A 17,060-nucleotide genomic window follows, 5' to 3' on the forward strand; every position below is an offset into this window, starting at 1 on the left:
CAAATAAGTAACACAGTAGCTATCTTATCTCCTGTATTCCCTGTCAGACAGATTTGTGAGTGAGAGAGTTGCAGCTGACAGAGGAAAGTTTTTATTGTGTGCATAGGGCAGTTAACTCTTAATTAACCAGGACATGCTTTTTTTTTTTTTTTTTTTTTTTTTTTAATACTTAACCCTTTCATTTCAACCTGTATAATCACTATTTAACAGTTTCATCTCCTGTTCCATGTTTCTATATTAAATTATTTTCTGGATTTTTTTTATAAAGCACATATATACATTGTTATCTTTTAAGGGTTTACTGTTAAAAATATGTGATTAGGGTATATCTGTTTTATTTTAAATCAGTAAGAACCATACATTACTGATGCAGTGTGAGAAAAATTAAATGTATGCAAAAAAAAAGAAATACTTTATTTCTTTTGTAAATAACATGCTTTGTACCAAAAATTACAATTTTGCAGGGAATAGAACAAGCAGCAGAATGAAATGTATATGTTTTCCTAACATTATTGGTACTTGTGTTCAAAATATTACCGATCAAACTTGAAAAAAATATATTTTTTCAGATTTTTACTCTTTTTCCCCTAAAATTCAAATACATAAAAACGATTCTCAGAGGACGTTAGAGCCACAAGAAAGCACAGTTTGTCCACCAAAACACAATATATGTAGCAATTCTTTATCATAAATAATTACAAAGTTATAGACTCATGATCAGACACATAGCAGACATATGAAATATGGTCTGGTCCACAGGGGGTAAACAGGTGTGAGAGCTGAAGTAGGTAGAACATTGTATCTTTCTGGTACAAATATTTCTATAACTTATTTTTAAAAATAACAAAGAAGCATCCAATCTGTCCATGCAGGGGCTTGGAATGACAGCATAAATTAGATTGAGGCTTCATGTATTGCCAAAAAAGTTTAAACAGTGGCATTGGTAATATTCAAGGAGCATGAACAACTTAGAAACAAGGTCCAGGAAGATTCGCAAGGATATCAATGTCAAGCCTGGACTAACATATTCCCTGAGAATGGTGCAGTATAAATTACGCACTCAAGAAGATCAAGGTATCCACAAACAAAAAGAGGAGGGGAACAACAACCCCAGGGAGGAAGAGGAAGAAAGTAAGGACAAAAGAAAATAAATTAGATGGGGGGGGCCATCAGAAGAGAAAAAAGAGGGAGGAAGCGCAATGGGTATATGGACTCTGGATCATCAGGTTGGGTAGTCACAGGCATCCTATACTAACTGGAGGAAGTGAGAGGAAAGCATATTGAAGCCAAGATTCCAAAATCTTAAAAAAATCGTCGTGAGAGTCCTTGAGAATGCTAGACATCTATTCATTAAAATCATTATTCAGGCTCTAACGCCCCGAAAAGAAACCATAGGCTTTCTCAAGGCCTGGGAAATTGTCCTCTTCGCTGACAAAAATAAGAAAGTTGCCAACTTTTTCAGACCAGCATAGGTGCTCAGTATAAGACAGCGCATCCTTTCAAGTAGTCAGATGCAATAGAATGTGTAGAAGGCCCGAGACTCGGGAATAAAAGCCTATCAAATGTGGGAAAATCCACCATATATGTAAGACATCCTTCCAATGGTCACAGCCCTAGGAAACAGCGGTCACTAGAGCTAGGGTTGGCATGAGAAATATGGGCTGGGACCCAGTACCAACTTAGGAGCATGCTTCCACTAAGGTGGCAGTGTAAAATTAGCATTTTGCTATGGAGGACCAGGCCTTACTCCAGTCTGTTAGGTCTATCTCGGACGCCAAGTCCTGTTCCCACTGAGAAATATATGAGAGAGAAGAAGGGGACGTTCTACTAATCAGGGATGCATTAAGGGTGGAAATAAGACCAGGCAAGCCCAGTGTGTGTAGGCATATGTGTTCAAAGGTTGTTTTCCAAAAGGGGTAGGTAGAGGTGCAACAGAGGGATGATATCCAGTAGTGGAGTTGGAGGTAACGGAAAAACTTTGATCAAGAGGTCTCATGCGCTTCTAGGAGAGACGCCGTATATCGTAACTTTCTGTACATTTTCTCACTCACTTGAGTTGATTTACTAAAGCTTAAGAATGCTAAATCTGGCACAGCTCTGCATAGAAACCAATCAGTTCCTTTTTTTTTGTCAAAACGTATTTGAACAAGCTGAAGTTAGAAGCCAATTGACTACCATGGACAGCTGCATTAGGTTTTGCACTCTCCAGCTTTAGTAAATCAACCCCACTGTGATATGTAGCTGTTCTTGTGATATCTTTGAACATTTCTGATCTATATGAGGAACGGAATTTACTAAGCTGCTATTTTGTATGCCTTTTCTAATTGTCTATTTTTGTACTCTATAAACCAAATCATTTTTTTTATAAATATTATGTGAATAACAAAAAACATGATCTGCTGAAATGGAAAGAACTTTCAGTTTCCAATTCAAGATTACCTCTATTTTGCATTTACCTGTAACAACACAGTTGTGGTATCAGAAAGTTCTTGTGAGGACAGTGAAATCTTAATATTGTCACCAAATATACAGGAACTGCAAATGTTCAGTTTTTCCGGCAAAAAAGAATAGACCCATTCTATGAACACAAAGGCATCCCCATGCTGCATGTGAGAGCTTTAGCAGTCAGGTGTTAAAATAGCTACACTTTTTTGCACTTTGACATGAACTAACCTTGCTATGCCTTTTTTTTATTAGTTTAAACCTACAAAAACCTAGAACATCCATGAATAGTCTTGATTGTTGGCAATACATTTAGTCTATGAGACTATTTAATAGCAAAAACATGGGCTTTAGAACATTTTAAACCAAAAGGCAGATCTTGTAGGTGACTGAACTACTCTACACAAAATAATGGCATAGTGGGTATGAGGGCCCCTTCGCACTATTGTGTGTGCATTAGACACACATCAACGCACGTTATCATGCATGCTGATGCATGGTACAACAACATGACATTTATGCTCTTTGTTGTGCATTGACATTCACTTTATATGCCACACCCATGAACATACTTGACCAATACAAATGCACCTACCTCTCTATGCTGGAAAGAAAATAAGCTGTTGCTTTTTTGGTAATCCATTGCACATTGAGGGCCTATTATAGTAAATTGGCATGCTCAACACAATGCATGTGACACACATAAGTGTGATGGGGCCCCTAGAGTAATATACATTCCTGGCTTATGGAAAATTGCATTTTGAAAGTGCCCAGTGAAAGATTGCTTTGCTCTGCTTTCTCATCGTAAAAGGAAACACCAAAGATAACGCTCAAAAATGTCTCCCAAAAGCATGTTGGCCATTAAACTGGGAGGAGTCCCTTAATATTTGTTGTTCCTTCTCTGGTCCTATAGAGATAATTTCTTAATTACTTTTTTAAATCAGTTAATATTTTATGTAGCTGGCAGAAATGCTTTGATATACTGTATGCTGTGATCATATATGTGTTTCAAATTGATAGCCTATAATAAGTTACGTTTCATGTATAGTTGCTATGTTTAAAATTATCCTCCAAGATAAATGTTATTGAAGCCATTGGCAGACCAGTTAGGAGCCTGCCAAGCCCTGTAGAAATGCAGCTGTCCACTCATAACTAAATTTGCCAAATCCCAGAGGCAGCTGTAAGTGTCAATTGTATCATTCTCTTTAAGGCTCATTCTTTTTAGGTTTTGTGTTGGCAGCTCTAGGTTTTTAAATGTACTCAATCCAACATATGCATTGCAGCTTTAACTGCCAGGTGTGTGACAATTCTTCATCACCTATTATGTCAAAATGTTGCACCCCATTTGAGAAAGTAAAGCTTTATTAAATACCATTTACAATGACATCCGTTTATTGTTAGCCTAGTGTTTCTCAGCCCTTAGGAACCATTGACAGGGTATGTAATTCAAAAAGCGTAAAAGCCAATTGTTTAACTTGTAATTCTGTAAAAGGAACTGCATTGGATAAAAATAACTCTATGAGTAGCTTTATATGATATTGATGGTATTATGTTGTGGTTTTAGAGATAGATTTAAAATTGTTGATTGTGTTGTGGGCCCTTTGTCCTTCACAAACTATTTCCTATATCCTCTTTTAATTTTCTGCTCCTCATATATTGGAATGTACTTGTTGATTCTCACTTCATCATATTATCCTATATAAACTTGTATTTGCTACCTATTAGTTTAATTGTTTTATGAATTCAGTTCAGTTGCATTATTTTTGATGGAATCCTAAACCATTAAATGTATTTGTTAATGCAGTTAGTCTAAACAGTTGAATCTGACTTTTGGTAAAGAAAATGTTAAAACTGGGAGACAGCCAGGTATTCTACATGCAAATTTATTGACAATGAACATGCCGATATGAAGAGAGGGCAGAGAGAGCAGGAGGCTTATCAGTCTCCTGCTGCTCCTACACTGTCCATTCAGCAGGCTGGGGGTGAACAGCACTGTACATTATAAGCTGGGAAATAAAAGAACTGCTGGGTGGTAGAGACTCTTTTGCAAACTCTTTCTCCTAGAATTGTGTTATTATTATTTGTGTACACCCAGCACACATGGTTTAGTTCTGCTTTAACAGTAAGTGGCTGTGCTGTCTTACAAGCCCATGTAAATGAAAGAACTAAATTGAAGGAAATACTACTTGCAGGTAAAGCAGCTTCCTTAGTTTATATTCTTCTAAAAATAAGGAGGACATTAGACTCATTGTGATTTTGGCAAGCCATAGATGGTGCAAATTTCTTTCCTCCCAATGTATGGTCCAAATCTCATGCAGTTCCTGCTGCCTCAGCGGAGATTCGAACCATCTATGACCAGCCTTAATGAAGCAGCAGGGACTGTTCACTTAGCAGACTCAATGTTCAACCATGTGCAGGAACAATTTAGAAAAACTGGGTTTTTCCTTTTTATGTTATCAGATGCTGGGAGTGAACACAGCTCCACCTATAGTAAATCAACATCATTGTTTCTTGGATGATATACTCATAATTTACTTGTATTGTTTGGGATATAAAGAATGTTGTTACATTTAACATGGCTTTGCTGTTTATTTAGAATCTGAGTGAGTGTTGTGCTACAAACTCATTGAAATAGTAATATGCAATTAATATTGAGAGTAAATGGTGTATTTTTAGAAAAGGGTCCCAGTGACGCAAGTGACGAATAACATAAACATCTCTGATATATTTTTACAGAAGATATATATATTGTTTACAGAGGATCTAGTTGCACCAGACCTTGCCCTTAATTATTATAATAGTCTAAGGTGGCCTTCACAAATAAGGTCCAACAATGCAGTCACTGTACCTCCGCAGGTACAGAATACCCACAGTTCACATATTTGGATGTGTTCATAATTATAATACTGATATTGAATTCCTTGTCCTGCCACTAGCTTTCTTGATTTTTAAATTGCAATAGAAATTTTTGACAGCCATTACAAATGGAAAATTAAATATATCAATAGTTTCATCAGACTACGGTTATTTTCCATGAATGCTTAAGTATTATGTAACAGCATGTTAGCAATATGACCTACGTCATTCTCCATTGTTTGGTAGCTTGTTTTATAATAGCAACACAAATACTGTATGTGTAATCACATTGTACTCATTTTCCCTTGAGCATCTGTGCAGCACAGCAAAGCTCTCCAATGTAAGAGGCAATGGCAAAAGAAGGAAAACAATCTGGTGTTGTTTATAGTTTTTTTAAGTAAATTTAACATCGGTGTACCATTGTAATTTGCAGGCAAGAATTTCAAAATTATTTTATAGTTCCTTTTAACTTTTTTTTCACTGCTTGCAGACAGATTTTCTTTCAATCTTTTAACCGACAACTAACATTTTCATGTGAAGATCAGTAGTGTTGCCCAAGTATTCCTTCTATGAAAGACAAGCAGACCATGCACTTTAGATGGTAGACTAATGTTAGATAATAACCAAGCAGCTGCTACGGTTACTTTAAATATTTTGTCATAAGCAAAGTGCATCTTTGTTTGCAGATGGTTGACCCTATTTAATTTTGGGATGGAATTCCAATAGGTCTAAAAGCAGATATGCTACCTTTTCTCTGTGTAAGCCGACATCAGACAACAAATATAATGGGGGTTATTTACGAAAGGCAAATCCACTTTGCACTAGTAAGTGCAGTCGCTGTAAAGAGGAAGCTTTGAAATTAGGGGAAGCTCTACTGATTTTATCATCCAATCATGAGCAAGCAAAATGCTGTTTTTTATTTTCCTTGCATGTCCCATTCAGATCTAGAGCAACTGCACTTTTTTTAATCTGAGGCCTTGTACACACGACCGAGGAACTCGTCGTAAGTGAAACATCGTTTTCCTCGACGAGTTCCTTGTCAGGCTTGTGGAGGAACTCGACAAGCTTGCTTTGTGTACACAATGTCAAGACCAAATCTCCTCGTTCTCAAACGCGGTGACGTACAACACATACAACGGCAGGGGAAGTTCGATTCCACTGGCACAACTCTTGGGGCTGCTTTTGCTAATCTCATGTTACTGCGTGTTAAGTAAAAGTTTGGTAAGAGACGATTTGCACTTTTCAGACTGTTACAGCGTGACAAATGTGCTATCTCCATTACAAACGGTACTTTTACCGAAAGTGCGCTCCCGTCTCATACTTTATTCTGAGCATGCGCAGGTTTCTTAGTATACACACAAACGTGTTTCTCAACGAAAACCAGCCCGATGAGGAACACGACGAGGAAATTGAGACTCTTTTTTTCTCGTCGAGTTCCTCGACAGTTTTCTCGATGAAAAACATACACACGACTGTTTTCCTTAGCAAAAAAGCTCTGCCAACAAGTTTCTTGATGGATTCTGTCGAGGAAAACGGTCGAGTGTACAAGGCCTCATGATTAAATATCAAAAGAAAGCTCTAGTGCCCTAATTATCTGTGCAGATCTTTCCTGTGAAGAAATGCCGCTGATCAGCTCTCCTCACCTCACACGCTGTCAGTGTGTGGAGAGGAATGCTAATAACCAGCGTGTTCTTGTCTTACATGAGATCAGCTGTGATTGGACACAGCTGATCACATTGGTAAAGAGCCATTGGCTGTTCACCAAGATCCTTTTTTAGGCTTTTTCCCCCTCTGTTTTCACCTGGTGATATGACCAGTAACACACTTCCTGTATTAGAGTGACACTACACTGGATGAAGGAGCACAGAAATACCTTTGGACAGCAGCATTGTCAGTCTGGGGGGAGAGTAGTTTTAGATTCAATAGCAGATAACAAATTGAAGCCAAACTCCAGCTAACACGTTTAAAGCAGCAACAGCTTTTTTTTTTCTTTTGGGATGAAGGTTTTTGGATTTAGATGCACTTTAATAATAGTGGAAGACTGTATCATACATATTCATTTTCTATTTTGTCAATAGTTCATAATAAATTACGCCTCTATATATTTTAGGTGGTAAAATTTGTTTTAGTTAGGAGCTATGTGGGACTTCTCTTATTATTTATGGTGACAATGTACCTGTACATCTGTAATGCTGCCTCTTTCGTACCACAGATTTGAATTTCAATTTTTTTTAATTTACAACATTTTTCAGCACAATGAACTGCATAGTATTTGCTTTGGGGTTACCGACCCTCGTGGGAAATATGCGATGGAACCAGTCTCTTTTCAAATAATCTGATAAAGGAACATCCGTTTTTGTTTGTTTAATGTCTTGGCATATTGTAACAAAATATTTGTTTCTCTATTTTATAAGTTAATTGAATTATTTTTTTCTCTCCAGGGAACACAAGTCTGGTTACGAGAAAATGGCCAGCACTACCCCAGTTACGTTCAGTCCTGCGCTGGGGGGGTTGTTGTATTTAAAACATATTATAATCAGGTAAGCACCTACACTAATCTTCATAGTTCCTAATGATGCATAATTCTACTTCACTTTGTATTTCAGCTTTTGCACAGCCTCACTGAATATGGATGTCATTTTACCATATTTGTTGGATTCACATCATTGCCTGTTGTAGTCTTTAGGAGACACCTACTAAAGGAGTAGAACATTTTCTCTTAACAAAGTGAATGTTCAATTAACTTAGCAAATAAGGTGAATTCATATTCATGTTAAATGCCCAAACATGTTCCAGATTAAAAAAAATAGCAGCTCTTTCACTAAGGCTGGCCATACATTATACAATTTTCTGTACAATTTTCTTTAGATTTACATTCAACAATGTAATGCAAGGGCCTATCTAATTGGATACAACTGAAAGTGTTGTTTAGTTTTGACCCAATATTATATTGTTTTTGGTAAATCTAAAGGATAAATTGTACAAGAAAATTAAAGGAGTTGTAAAGGAAATTATTGTTTGCCCTAAATAGCTTACTTTACCTCAGTGCAGTCCTCCTTTACTTACCTCATCCTTCCATTTTGCTTTTAAACGTCCTTATTTCTTCTGATAAATCCTCACTTCCTGTTCTTCTGTCTGTAACTCAACACTGTAATGCAAGGCTTTCTTCCTGGTGTGGAGAAAGCCTCTTGAGGGGGCGAGCAGGAGTGTCAGGATGCCCACTAACACACAGCTCCTTTCTCTATCTGCAAATTAGAGAGTGTCCTGACTATCCTGCTCGCCCTCTCCCCCCTCAAGAGGCTTTCTCCACACCAGGAAGAAAGCCTTGCATTACAGTGTTGAGTTACAGACAGAAGAACAGGAAGTGAGCATTTCTCAGAAGAAATAAGGACATTTAAAAGCAAAATCGAAGGATGAGGTAAGTGAAGGAAGACTGCACTAAGGTAAAGGAAGCTATTTAGGGAAAATTATTTTTTCCTTTACAACCTCTTTAAACATGCATGGCCAACCTAAGCCAAGTGAACATTCACCTTGCAAAGTAAACATTTTTTACTTCTTTTCTAAATCAACCCCGCTGCTTAGGAAAATTATACCCATACTAAATGTTGATCCAGAAATGTATACACACACATGTTCAGTGAAGCTTATGTTAACATTCAAAGATTGCACCATTCAGCATGATTCATTTACCTGCATACACAGACAGTAACATTGTCACTAGCTGTGATATTTACATTAACGGGACTGACATTTACATTAAGAGAGTTGAACACACTTAACATTATTTACTACTTTCACACTGAATGCATCTGAACATGAGCTCAGGAAGAGAAACAGACCACTAAAGGTTAAACAGGACCCTATTGTGACTTTCCCTGCACTGTTTAGTATTGTTCTGCTTCTCTATTTAAAAGTTGGGCATTGATTATGGGGGATAGGCAGTGGGTTTAGATGCTATCCATTATGTACTGTAATATGTGTATATATATATATATATATATATATATAAACAGTTTAAACATAATATTAAATGTACACATTTTTCCAAGATTTTAAAACAAGAAAATATCAAGGCCACAACTCATATGAATAAATTATTTAACATTAAGTCCATTTGCTTTGTCACCTTACATGCAGAGTTCAAGTCAAGTCATCAGATATAAAAAAAAAAAATATGGTAGATTTAAAAGACGATGATCCCGTTCCCTTCCATGGTTCTTCCCTTTCTGCTTTTTACTGAGTTGTACAGCCAATCGTACAAGTCTGTTAAATGATTGGTGATGATAACATGCTTATTCTTGTAGATTTCCTAGCTATCATGTACAAAAAGTGTTGCTGGATGTGTCTCCTCTTTGTAAATGTATCAATACACCTAATTACACAGACCTATAGAGATCTTAGCAACTATTGTAGAGCTGCTTGCACATATTTACTTATTCCTTTCATGGTCTGCTTCATTTTTCTGGAAAGGCATGTCCTTTCATAAATACGCATAATAAGAATGCATTATGCCATCCATGAATTAACAAATCCTCATACAACCTCTTGGCAGCTGGAACTCTTCAGAAGGTAGACACAAATCTTTATGAAAGCTTAAAAAATTAATTTTAAAAACTGTATGAGGCAGTGTTTGAAAAAAAGAGAGAATTTATTCAGACACTCTAGAACTTCTTTTGATAATTTTGCGATTGTAGAATTTCAGAGAGCAAAAATGGCTGTAATAGATTCCTGTCCATACGTTTTAGGCCTTTGCATCATGTTACTTTTCTGTCATTTTAAATCAGAGAATGTATATAAATTCTTTATGCAATTTTCATTGCTTTTAAAGTGTATCTAAACCTTGACTTTTTTTTTGCTGTTTGTACTTCATTGGGAAGATTTTTAATCACTTACTGGCTTAAAAAATTTGTTACCCCAACATTTTTATTTTGCTGATATGTACCTGCTGTATCATGTACTTGTATGAGAAAGTATCCTGTTCTCTTTGTACTGCTTCCTTTGTGGGAAATCCCTGGTGATCCTGCCAGTTCTAATAAAATCTGACCACACTAAGCAGGAGAGCATACCATGTTCAGTTTTCTAGCTGTGCTGGGAACTCAGTGTACTCTCCTTCAATGATCAGACTTGTCCTGACATGCCCCGTTGCACAGCAATTCACTGGAAAGCTCAGTGGACTGCTGTTTCTCCTCCCCCAGTCCCTAGGCAGCCACATGCCAGTCATAGTGTGTTTCTCCTCCAGGGCAGCAGTGACAGTCTGCCACAGGTGCCAGTCCTCTACCTGATCCTCCTCCCCCTGTTACAGCAGTCTGTTTGCAGCTGGTTTGGCCCTCCACAAGAGTCCCAGCTTCTCATGATGCCCCCTGGGAAAATGAATTTCCCACCCCTGCTTATTGATGTGTTTTAAGTGCTTTTTTAATGCAGATACTATATACAAACCACCCAAATTAGCTAAACAATGTAACATATCATATAAGTGTCAATAAAAAGTAGAAGGAAATTATACAATAAATTAACTTTAAAATTCACCCTACCCATTGTTCCACATTGCCACACAATTATTTTTGCATAAATCACAATGTAAATACCCTTTTCCCCAAGATTTTACATGCAATCACATGATCTTAAAGCTCTGAATCCTCGGTGGAAATGTACGGGCTGACAATAGAGCTTGTCAGAAAGGAAAGGAAAGGTATTTAAAGCGGAGGTCCACCCACCGCTTCAAAATTGACCAACTTACCCATCCTGTAGTCCAGCAATGTCGGCACCTGCAGCTGATGTTTCCAGTGCATGCCACCGACACTGTGGGTAAGGAAACCTGGAAGTGTAGCCTTATGGCTTCACGCCGGGAACCCTACTGCGCATGCGTGAGTCTCCGCTTCTCTCTCCTATTAGCCTATTATCTCCTATTAGGGGAAGGAGGAGGGAGCCAAGCGGTGATGTCTAGGTGGTGCTGGCTGGCAGAAGTGGGGATAGGATACCTGTGAAAGGTATCCCCCCCCCCCTGAAAGGTGCGAATGGAAAGGAGTGAAAGTTCCACTTTTGGGTGGAACTCTGCTTTAAGTTGCAAGTTATGAAAAAAATTCCTCCTTCCAAGCTCCAAGAGTAGTGTGTTTTTAAATCCTTTTCAGTTAAGTATCACAGAATGCACTCAGCTGTATTGTTTCAAGTGCACTTTAAGCCGATCAAAGGCAGGTTGAAAGCAATGGGGTATGGTTGTAACGGTGTCTCAGAAGGTACCATACCTAGTACCTACAATACATTTGGTGGTGGTAGCCTTGTGCTCTAGGATTTTTCCATCAGTATGAACTGTCCATCTGATTAAATAAAGTTTATTATGCAAAATACAGGAACTGTGGTAAGATAACTAGATTCAGTCTGCCAAAACACAAACAAACAAAAGCTTTGGTAAAAATACATGTTTCAAAAGGGCAGCAATCCCAAAGACAAGGCCAAAGTAATATTGGGGTGGCCCAAGATAAAAAAAATGTATGCCAGACAATGGCCCAGGAGCAATTAGTAGCTGTGACAGGCACTGAATGATCCCATTTTCTTTACACATCCTTTGGCATGTTAGGAAGATATAAAAGTGTGCAAGTTATCTAAGGATTTGTAAACATCTCTCCTCCTATCACTTTTGAGGAGACAGATTTCCGTTTTAGTTAACGTTAGTTAAAAGTAGAAGACGGTTCACACCAATTTGAAAGTTACGGCTCTATTTGTTTGGAAGTTGCCGATAACATTTAGAATAGAAATATAGAGAAACATTTATAAATTCCCTGGCTAGTTTTACTTTTTAACAGTCAATATATTTGTTCTTTGGCCTCTTCCTGACTTCCTTCTTGCCCAGTCTCTCACCAGCCCTGGTTTAATTCCTTTGACACTAAATGCAAATTATCACAATTACAGAAAATTGTTGATGTTTGTAATTAAATAGCCTGGGAATTTTTGGCCCTCATGATTTCTCCTAATACCATTTAGATAAATCACTACTTGTTTTAGTAAATCTGAACAATTTCTCATCTAATAGCTGCTGCACAGCTGTTATAAATCAAAGCCATATTACAGCATCTGCCAAAATAAGTCTACCTGACTTTCTGCTACAATAAAGTCTTTCATTCAGTAATATTTTGCCAGCAGAGGAGTTCTTTTTATAGACAGACCTAAACGCTAAAATTTCTGAATATAAATATAGCACATGAGTGCTGGAGTCAATAGGATACCCCAAAATGGTAATATAGTTTACACTGCCTGCAAGCAAGCTGAGACAGTTGTTAACTTCTGGCAAGTCTGGTTTACACTCATTTTTATACCAGTTAATGCTCCTTAGAAAAGTAGCTATGATTCACTACCATAGTAAAATAATGGGGTATTATTCCATTCCATCGATTTACCAGCTCACATATGGCATGTTCTCTAATTTTTATGTGTTACATAATTTATAATTAGTAATCATTACTAAGGCATTTAAAGCTAAACCTGGGGCAGATATAAAATACACAAATGAATGCAGTTGTATATTCATAAATACATTTAGGTAATAGCAGCTAGTGCAAGTACCTAAATTAGATTTTTTTCAGCCCATTGCAATCCCTGTACAGCAGGGCTCAGGATGGGGGAGGGAGAAGCAGGTCAAGGTGCCAGTGAGTTGGGCTTGATGCCAATGTGCTGATAAATAACATGCTGGTAGGTAGACAAAGCAGAGCGAGTAAATTAATGACTTTACTACTCTGCTTCTGTTCCATCACTGTCCAGTCAACAGGTGTGTGGGGTGGAGGTAATGATGACAGCATTGTATTCCTTCTACAATCTACCTAGGGACTTTATAAACTTTGGGTTTGCCTGGGAACTTTACTGTTACTGTTTACTCAGTTATAATGATTATGATTATGCTGGCTGTTATTATGTGATAATTGGGCAATTTTAGTCATATAAATTGCAGGAACCCAAACAGATTTCTCAGTACTAATCTCTTTGTAGTCAAGTGTGACTGGTAAACCCAGTTAGACAATACAGTCAACTTTACATTTATTTTGTTATTGCTAAAGTAGAACTATAGGCAAAACTTTTTTTTCCATTTTGGATAGGGCAAGGGAGGATTATAAAGCCCCATACACACTATCAGTTTTCCTGACGGTTTTCTCTTCAGGTTTACCAAAACCATCTAATATGAGGTCAAACCTCAAGAGTTTCAATTTGTATGCAATCAGGCAGGCCCTTGCACTACATGGTTTTGGTAAACCTGAAGAGAAAACTGACAGGAAAACTGATAGTGTGTATGGGGCTTAACTCCTGTGAGGTTTATTTTTGTCATCTTTTCCCTTCACGTCCTGTCCCATAGCCAAACAAGACGTGAGAGGAAATCCGTGCAAATTAAGGGAGTCTCTTGGGGACCCCCAGGTCATCAGAACTAGAGATTTCTCCTCTTACTTTTCTGGGGACAACACAACATTTTGGATCATCTTTTACTTTCACATTGATAGTGGTAAACAGGACAAATAGAGATGGTGAATCTCCCTAATGGGGACATAGATAGCAATAAAAACTGGCAGGTTTTATAATCCCTATCCCCATTATACAAAACTGCCTTTAGTTATACTTTAAACTTGTTACTGCCCTGCAGAATTAGGCCTGGCCTGTATGATCCGATCATTAAAGGGTCAGAAAGGGAAATAGAAACTGTCAGCTTGAATCAACTGACAGAAGCTCTGGAACTGATTACCTAGGTCCTCCAAATTTGCGTGGCTATTACAGAGAGGTATCATTCTTTCTGGAAGATTTTTTGATTTGTTTTGCTCATGTGACCACATTTTCCTGTTGGGATCCTGAAAAATGTAGGACACTACCCATATCAGCTATGGATGGACACAAATTGGTTAATAAACAACACACTTCAGTTTCCACCTATTACAGAAATATTACAAGGCATACCCCACTTTTAAGTACACAATGGAGTTTATTTACTAAAGATGGAAAGTGCACAATCAGGCTCACTTCTGCATAGAAAGCAATGAACTTCTAAGTTGTATTACCAAAGCTTAATCGAACAAGCTGTGGTAAGAAGCTCATTGGTTTCTATGCAGAAGTGAGCCTGATTTTGTACTTTCCAGCTTTAGTAAATAAACCTCATTGTGTAGTTAAAAGTGGGGTATGCCTGTAGTTCTGGATTGACAACAATTGGTTAAAACATGTGCTGGCTGCATTCTTTGGCTGGCCATATATTATACAATTTTAATTTAGATTTATGAAAACCATATAATATGAGGTCAAACCTAAATACTTTCAATTTGTATGCAATCAAGCAGGCCCTTGCACCACATTGTTTAAGGTAAATCTAAAGGAAATTGAACAAGAACATTGTATAACGTATTGCCAGCTTTACTTGTGGGAGTCTTAGGCCGCGTACACACGATCGGTCAAAACCGATGAAAACGGACTGAAGGACCTTTTCATCGGTCCAAACCGATCGTGTGTGGGCCCCATCAGTCAGTTAACCTTCGGTCAAAAAATTTAGAACTTGCTTTAAAATTGAACCGATGGATGCCTAACCGATAGGTCAAAACCGATGGTTAGTATGCAAAAGCATCGGTTAAAAATCCACGCATGCTCAGAATCAAGTCGATGCATGCTTGGAAGCATTGAACTTTTGTTTTTTCAGCACGTCGTTGTGTTTTACATCACCGCGTTCTGACACAATCGTTTTTTAACCTATGGTGTGTAGGCACATCAGACCATCAGTCAGCTTCATCGGTTAACCGATGACAACAGTCCTTCGGACCGTTCTGATCTAATGGACTGATCGTGTGTACGCGGCCTCAGGCTGGTGTCACACCTATGCATTTTTTGTGCTTTTTGCATTTTGCAGATTTGCACTAAAGAACATGCTCCATAGGAAACCATGAAAAATGGACTGTAGTGCAAATCTGCAAAATGCAAAAAGCGCTAAAACTGCATAGGTGTGAATCCAGCCTAATGGCACGATTTTCAGCCGTTCATTGTTTTGCATTAGACTTGGTTCACACCTATGCACTGTTCATTTACCATGGTTTCGTATGGGGATACGTTCACATCTATGCTTTTTTCATCCACTGTTTTTGGAAAGGGTCAGGGACATTTTAAACGCAAAACTGTGCCTTTTTTGCTTCATTGGTTCAATAGACTTCAATGGAGAAGCTGCAGAAAAGCATGTAGTGCATTTTTCTGCAATTTTACCGTGATTTGGCCGAGATTTGCTTTTTAAGTTTTTTAGACTTCCCAACAACAAAGCAACAAAAAAAAGCATAAAAACCACAAACTGCAAATCGTGGCAAAATTGTATGTGCCAAAATGGACAGCAAAAAGCATTAAAGAAAAGACCAAAAGCAAACTGCATAGGTGTGAATCAAACCTTTGAGCCAATTGCTATAATAAAGTACCCCAAGTTAACACCCCATTCATTCTTATGAAAAAAATCACATTTTATTTGCAGTGCTGGGCCAAAAGCTAAGTGCTATAGAATGGGCTGATAGTAAACAAGTAGTTCCATTTAGCCCATTGGTACTGAGGGGTCATGGGTACATAAGCATCTGGGGAATGCCTCAGCACATTAGCATCAAGTCAAAGCATAATTTTTGTGTTGCTTATTAAAAAATGAAAAATAATACTTTTTGATACCCAATAAAAATCAATCCATATATATTACAACTCTATAAATAACTATAAAACAATGTGCATCTAAGCTAATTACATGTTTATTATGCTTGTATTTAAACATAGTAAACTATATTTGCATTTGCCTTTGAAAATGATGGAGTCCCATTGCCAATCTTGTGCACTATTTAGATGAGTGCATGCTCTTAGAAGAAAGAGCTCATTTTAACTATTCTCAAACACTCTGCCACATTGCTGAATAAAATCATGCATAGTGAATAAAAAGGTCACATTTCTAAATATTTTTCGAAACACGCCTTAATTATCCTTTTTTAGGAAGTTCATCTTCTAGCAGCTGTGGAATAATGACAGAGAAAAACGAGGAATATTTTAAGCGATTAAAAATGTAGCAACAGCATAAATAGAGGATTTATTTATTTTATCAAAAGGAAAACAGATTTTATAATGAGAACATCTTTTTGTCATTATATCCAAGTTCACATGTAACTTGCTTATACATTATCTTACTATGAATTGTTTATTCCTAGAATGGTGCTTTGTCAGTATTGAAAACATCCCTGCCTGTCATTGCTGTTTTCCTGAATGCTAAGCATCTGTTGGGATCCCTTGTAAACAGAGCCACTGGCAGATGCTGAATGGTCAAGATATATATACCCTGATAACAATACATTGCACAGCATATGCTACTCATGGCCAGACATTCATTTTTGTTGTCTCAAACATTATCCTTTCTGATCTTTGCTCCAAACCCAAGGTAGGATTTCAGGTTTCAGCCCTGTTGGTACAATAATCTGCACTATTCTTTCTTTGAAACATTATGGACTGCACTTTAGGAAAGGTGACCATGTGGGGTTAAAACAAGCAAGCACTGTGACAATTTGTTGATTTACTAGAATGTTACTACACTGTAACATATTTCTCTCTTTTGCTGTACATTTTTACAATACTATTTTACTGTTGGCTAGTGATGACATTAGGCTAAGCAGCTATATAATATTGCACTGTTAGACTTTTCTTATTTTTCATGGAACATTTTTATTGTCAGGTATTTAACCTGTAAGTTAAGTACAGTACATAAAATGTGTATGGGTTCAATACAAAGAATGTATATTAGT

The 17,060-nt window shown here is 37.4% G+C and overlaps 1 protein-coding gene across 1 annotated transcript in view; it reads left to right on the forward strand.

The window, feature by feature from the left end:
* The window catches only part of LOC120940587 (unconventional myosin-X-like), a 298,063-nt gene that overhangs the window by 39,214 nt on the left and 241,789 nt on the right, over positions 1–17,060 (forward strand). The window contains exon 2 of the mRNA XM_040353533.1: positions 7,740–7,838. Coding sequence (XP_040209467.1) covers positions 7,740–7,838 — 99 coding nt within the window. The remainder of the gene's footprint in view (positions 1–7,739; positions 7,839–17,060) is intronic.

Source organism: Rana temporaria, chromosome 5 (genome assembly GCF_905171775.1).
Source record: "Rana temporaria chromosome 5, aRanTem1.1, whole genome shotgun sequence".
Classification (NCBI taxonomy): domain Eukaryota; kingdom Metazoa; phylum Chordata; class Amphibia; order Anura; family Ranidae; genus Rana; species Rana temporaria.